The sequence below is a fragment of the Vipera berus genome, assembly GCF_964194415.1.
Source record: "Vipera berus genome assembly, chromosome: 4".
NCBI lineage: Eukaryota > Metazoa > Chordata > Lepidosauria > Squamata > Viperidae > Vipera > Vipera berus.
The window spans coordinates 98,521,997-98,528,608 of record NC_138206.1 but is presented as its reverse complement, the minus strand read 5'-3'; the positions used below and the strand labels follow the sequence as shown (position 1 = coordinate 98,528,608).

General features: G+C 40.4%; 1 protein-coding gene across 3 annotated transcripts in view; it reads left to right on the top strand.

Moving 5' to 3' along the window:
* NALCN (sodium leak channel, non-selective) overlaps positions 1-266 on the top strand; it is a gene marked incomplete at both ends in the record, with an annotated part of 234,296 nt that extends 234,030 nt beyond the window's left edge. For all 3 annotated transcript variants that reach the window (XM_081326644.1, XM_081326643.1, XM_081326642.1), the window contains one exon: positions 73-266. In XM_081326644.1, the coding sequence (XP_081182770.1) occupies positions 73-266 (194 nt within the window). The remainder of the gene's footprint in view (positions 1-72) is intronic.
* Between the last annotated feature and the right edge of the window lie 6,346 nt (positions 267-6,612).

Here is a 6,612-nt window from a genome sequence, read left to right as displayed (position 1 = left end):
TTTGTCATACTAGAATTGCTTAACATTATGACGGTTTGTTTGCAGTGAATATTTTTCTGTTTAATTTCCTAGCCCCCAAACCAATAAGCCATTCAGTGTCTTCAGTCAATATAAAAATTGGTGGTCGGACAACTATGAAATCTGTTGTATGCAAAATGAATCCTATGTCAGACATGGCTTCATGTGGATCGGAAGTTAAGAAGTGGTGGACAAGGCAACTTACTGTAGAGAGTGACGAGAGTGGAGAAGACCTGCTTGAGATCTGACTGGGAAAAGGTACCTCTCAAAGACACACTTATGCAACACACGTATGAAGGAATAGCAACTCTGGACATTGCTGCTTTTTAATAACAGTTCTGATTGACTGTTTATATCAAGATAAGCCTTGGAACTCATTGTCTTTGAACTTGGCAAGTTTTACTACTTAATGTTTATTTTGAACATCCATGATTGTTAACATAATGAGCAATGCAAATGTTCAGAAGAAGTAGAGGACTTTTGAACTTGTTCCCATAAATCAAACGCTTCAGTCTCTCGGGCTGGGCTTCCTACTTTTCAGCAGACTTTCAATATTGCTTCTCAGCCAATATTTGGAATTTCAGGTTTCTCTGAAAGTATATTGTTGCTTGTTAAAATATGGGAAACAACAACAGAGGACTAACAGTAAAATATGACATGTCATGATGTGTACCAGGTTGATACTCTATTTTAATAGTATGGGTAAGTTTTGAGGACACAGCATTTTTATTTAGAGACACAGACACAATTGTTGTGGAAGTAAAAGCACACCAAAGAGAATATTGGTATGGACATGCTGCTAGTGGTTCACATCACTTGGATATTTTTATTTGGGTCAGAGTAGATGACTTCTTTCAAGCTAAGACACGTGTTGAATGGTTGGGCTGGACTGTAATCGCAAAAACATAAGCCAAGGCAAAAACTGAGATACTTTTAATTTGATTATATTTATTTTAGTTAAATTAATTCCTATTACATGTGGTTAATAGGATTACTCTGTATGTATTTTATAATTTTCCCTTCTTTCAAGTTAAATATTGCAGTTTTGGTAGCAATTTGGGGAAAGTTCCTGAGGACACCATGCAATACACTGTCCTCAGGGTGTGCTTCTCTTATTGAGATAAATAGTATTCCTAGGTTAATTCTTAGGTACCCTTGACTATCTACTTAACTTGATCATTGAAAGTTCCCATTGGACAAATGCAAGTTCTTTTTGTACATTTGAAAGACATATTAATTCTCAAACAATATTTCATGTATTTGATTTGTGTCAAAGTTTACATACCAGAGGCAGTGTGTCAGTATTTTCTCTGATATTGTCAGGACTTCCTTTGCCCTAAAATAATTATTTAAAACAGTTGATTTTTTTTCTTTTCTACAGTATTCTACCCATCAATATTAGTGTTGTTTAATGATCTGTGGGAATTAATTCAGAGTGAGTTGGTTACTTATTTTCCATTTTTACAATATATTTTAATATGCAAGCATAATGTTGCTAATTTAAAAAATAGGGTTTCATTTTTCATTTTTATAATGTGCTTACTTGAAGTACACTGATTTCTTATCAATGCACCTGTTTAATAAGTTCCCTGCTTTTTCATCTCTGTTAATAACTATCATCTATTAGAAATGAAACAGAAAAATAACCAGTGTAGATGTAACTACTTAACTACATTCTGTACATGCATACATGCACATGTACATACATACATACATACATATAAGTTCATACTTGATACTGGGAATAAGACTCATGGCAAGCCTAGAAAAACATCCTACTCATGGAACTCTGATTTTGTGCATCATTATCCTTGTTATCCTTATTAGAAATGAACATGTTTTTAGCAGAAATTATTTCTAACTCACTATTGAAAAGTCATTATATTATTATATATAAGTATACATTATATACTTAGTCATTAAGTATATTAGGTGAGATTAACAACTAAAGTATGCTCTTGTAAGTAATCTATTTTCTAGTCATGCTTGAAATATCTTTTTTTAAAAACAATACTTTGATATTAATCACTATTAAGGTAAGTATGAAATAATGTATTAAGAAAATAGTTGACAAGTCTAAGATTCTGTTTATAAAGATTCTAATTCCAGATATTTAATGAATGGCAGCAAAAGAGCGTTTAGGAGCCCACAATTATGAACCTTCATTATGCATCTAAGTATCATGGAAAAATGAGTCCGACACATGAGCATTGGGGAAAATTAAAGATTATGAAGGCTGGAGAGAAACTTGGCTCTAACCACTGCTCTGCTGCAACTACTCAATTATAGGTTATAGAAGTGAAAATCCAGCTACTGACAGTGATCATTATCTCTCATCTCAAGAGTAAGGACACATAGACTATCTTCCTAATTTTAGTTTCGTATTGGCCAGAGTAATGAAGAGTGTGTCTTTACTACCTCTGAAGTGCTTTTACCTTCATCACAATCACTTGTTCAAAACTTGAACCAGGTGGTTTTTAAATTGAAGATTTTCTTCAATTAGCCTGTGAAGGATAAAGTTTGGCAGGTATCATAACTAATCAGTATATGAGATCAGTTAATGGTTCCTCCAAAAAATGTGACCTTCTTTTGTATGTCTTTGCATTGTATTTTAATGGTGTGCAAAATATTTTATATTTAAAGCTTTCATGTATAAAATTTCACAAAATGTCCTATTCTGAGTGTAAAATTGCTGTTTCAATATGAAACAATCTGTTCTGAGCATTTTGGATATTTTTTGAGCTATAAACAAGCATTCTGAGCATTTTGAATGTTTGTTTCCAATCCAGAGATGAATGTCATATGTAGTATGACCAAACAACAGCCATCTTACTATTTCTATCAGTTTGGGGAGGAAGAAACAGGATTCTGATGCCTACACATAGACAATAGAGTTTGCAGGATTTTGTATCTGCTTCCCAACCGTGGCATCTTTAGGGCGAGATATTTGCCACTACCATCATTTCCTATGGAAAATATGTTGCACTACTATGATGAGTCCAGCTTGAAACCACCAGAAACATAAGATTTCATCTTTAAAAAACCCTAAAACTGTATATTGTCCATGTTCTCCAAGAGCCTTATGGACATAATAGTCCCAGCAAAACTAACAATCTTGTGTTAGGTTGATGCACAGTTTTGTTCTTAATGCAGGTTTTATTTTAACCAAGATATGTATCCACAGACTTGTATTACATTTGATTATTCTTGGTCACAGATTATTGTCTTTATGTAGTTATCTGTGTGTACATTTTGCTGTTTAGATTTAACATTTACATTGAAGCTTCCTATAATGTTACTAAACGTGTGCATTTTGTTGTTTAAACTAGATTGCATCAAAAAATATCATTCCTACTATTGTCAAGGATAGTTATTTGTCTTTTCTTTTATGTCTACTTTAATAATATTTTTTGGAAATAAAAAATAAAAAAACTGGAGATTTATAAAGTATACTGTGCTAAATTACAGAAACTTTCCTAGTTATTATTACAACAAATATTCTTTTTAAACCTCTGGCAAATATCCTTTGACATATAATGTCAATAAAAGGCAGTTGCTTTCAGCGGTTGGCTGCTTAGAATTTCATTCTCAGTGGTTTTGATACATTATTTGATGCAATGTCTATATTTATTTTAAACATTTTGGATACTTCTCAACCAAATATCTATAGTAGCTCAGAATAGCTTAAAAGATAAAGAGTAGATTTTTAGATTGCACCAAGAGAGGAACAATTTCAAGATCACATAAAGAGATAATACCATTTTATACTGGACTGGTGAGTCCACACTTCAAATACTTCTTCCAGTTCTGGTCACCATGATACAAAACAGATGTTGAGATTTTAGAAAGAATGCAAAAAAACCAACAAAGATGATAAAGGGTCTGGAGGCTAAACCATAAGATGAATGATTGAGAGAACTAGGTATATCTGGTCCAACAAAGAGAAGGATTAAGGGGTGATATGATAGCATTCTTCCAGTACTTGAAGAGTAACAGAGAAGAGGAGGTCAGCCTATTTTCCAAAGCAACTGAGGGCAGGACAATTAGAAACAGATGGAAGCTCATTAAAGAAAGATCCAACTAAGAAATTTCCTGACAGTGAGAACAATTAATCAGTGGAACTGCTTACTTCCAGAAGTTGATGCTCCATCACTGGAGATTTTCAAGAAGAGACTAGACAGCCATTTGTCAGGATTTGATGCCTGAGTAGGAATTTGGACTAGAAGACCTCCAAGGTCCCTTCCAATCCTATTATTATATGTTCTATAGCCGTGATAGCAAACCTATGGCACGCATGCCAGACTGGGCACACAGAGTCCTTTCTCTCAGCATGGGCACCAGAGAGATGCTCCCCTCACCCTCTCCACTTGCGCCTGACTAGTGGGAACTGGAGAGGACAAGGAAACCAAATCCAGCAGCACTCTCACAGGAACAGCTGCGAGAGCTGGGCAGGGAAAGAGGAACCTATAAAAGGAGCAGGTTTGGGGAGTGCATCAAGAGAGTGAGTGAGTGAGTGAGCAAATGGTCTTTGGAAGTGATGGTGGGCGTGAGTTTGGAGAAGACAGGATGCTGTGTCCATTTGCGCTTTGCAGAAGGCTAGCGGGGGAAAGAGGAAATATAAGTTTGGACTTTGAAGAAAGGAAGAGAGAGAGAGAGAGAGAGAGAGAAAGGAAGGAGGGGAGGGGGAAGGAAGGAAGGAAGAAAAAGGGAAGGAAGGGAGGCCGGGCCCACCAGCGCTGCTGGGCAGATGCGCGGCCAGGCCTGCCCAGGTGATGCCGAAGCCAGCCAGCCCTTCTGTGGGACTGCATGGGGAGGGGGTGAAGAGCAGCTACCCCCAAGCACCATGCCTGCTTCCCTTTGAGCTCCCTCGGCCTCCCCCCCCTAGGCTGGGGCTGGTCAGATTCTCCCCATGGGCAGTGCTGCACCCATCCCTGGCCAGCCCTCCTTCTCCATCCTGCTCCTTCTGCAGGCAGACTGTGGCTTACTGAGCCAGGCGGCACCTCTCCCCGCACGCATCCTCAGACGGAGGAGCTGGGCAGCCATAGCTCTTGCTCTCCTCTGGCCTCCATCTGCCCAAGGCCCAAGCTCGGCATGCCCAGCTGGCCAGTGATGGGCTGGAGAGTGCCGGACAGCAACAGTTGCCCCGGGATGAGTGGTAGGTGGGGTGGGCGCTCCCAATGTCTGTGGGGGAAGAAGTGGCGAGGAGGCTCTGTGCCCAGCCCAGTCCAGCCAAGCCCCGGCACAGCACGGAAAGCAAGGCAGCAGCCCCACGTGCATCCCCGTGCATGAGTGCACCCCTGCCCTGCCAGGCAAGCGGAACCATGGCATCTGTAGAAGAAGAGTGGAGGCGGGCAGCTGTGGCTCTCACTCCCCTCTGGTCTCCATCAGCCTGAGCTTGGTGCACCCAGCTGGCCAGCGATAGGCTGGAGAGCGCCGGATGGCGACAGCTGCCCTGGGACAAGTGGTAGGTGGGGTGGGCGCTCCTGATGTCTGCAGGGGAAGAAGCGGCAAGGACGTTCCACACCCAGCCCAGTCACGGCATGGTAAGCGAGGCAGCAGCCCCATGTGCATCACCAAGCATGAGAAGAAAACCATCACAAGACACTCTTCTGTTTAGACTTTTTTTCCTTGTCGCTTTTTGGAGCTTTGATCCTGCTTTAATGAGATGGCAGCATTTGGGAGGGGCTGTAGCTGCCCCCCCAAGCCATCAGCTGAGCAAGATACCCTCCTGCCCACTACCCCACCCACCAGAGACCCCCTGGATCTCCCCCAATTCTGCCCGGCCCCCACAGGCATCCCTACCCAGGAGCAACATCGAGCTGGCCACGCCCACCCTATCCACGCCCACCAGCAGGCCACACCCACCTGGCAGGCCATGCCCACCCGGCAGGCCACGCCCACTTGGCACCCGGCGATACATAAGTGGGTTTTGGGTTGCAGTTTGGGCACTCGGTCTCTAAAAGGTTCGCCACGACTGTTATAGAAATAGCTGGAATTTATTTAATTTTGAAATGTGTAAGAAAAAAACCTAGCAAACACTAAAACAAATCTATCAGGTTTCTGTTACAGGAAAAGTTGTGAATATTCACTTAGTTCAAGGCAGAAGTCTTTATATAATTTGATTCCATAAGGTTTTCGACTAAAAATCCTATAGATTGGAACTTGTGGTTTTATTCCAAGTGATTTGACCCATGTGCAGCTCAGTTGGTTTTGTTTCTTTATATGTGACTATGTATAGTCTCTCAAAGCCTTGTACAGTATGTGAGATGAATCAAGCAGTAGAAATATAAAAGCACGTTACAGTATTTACTATTCCAGATTTACACTGATAAGAAAAACTACAAATGTTCTGGTGGGCCATCATTTCACCTTGCTGTGAGCCAACCTTGCATCTTTTTTGAGTTCTCACCTCTTTATTAGCCTCCTCTTGAACATTTCCAGGATATCTTCATCTGGTACCAGTTGGTTGCCATCACCTCATTGTAGCAGCAACAAATTTCAAACAGTGACATATGAGCTATGCCTAACCAAGAACCTAAGAATATAATCAACAAAGATCTAAGAATCAGGCAAACAGTATATGATAAGAGGCCT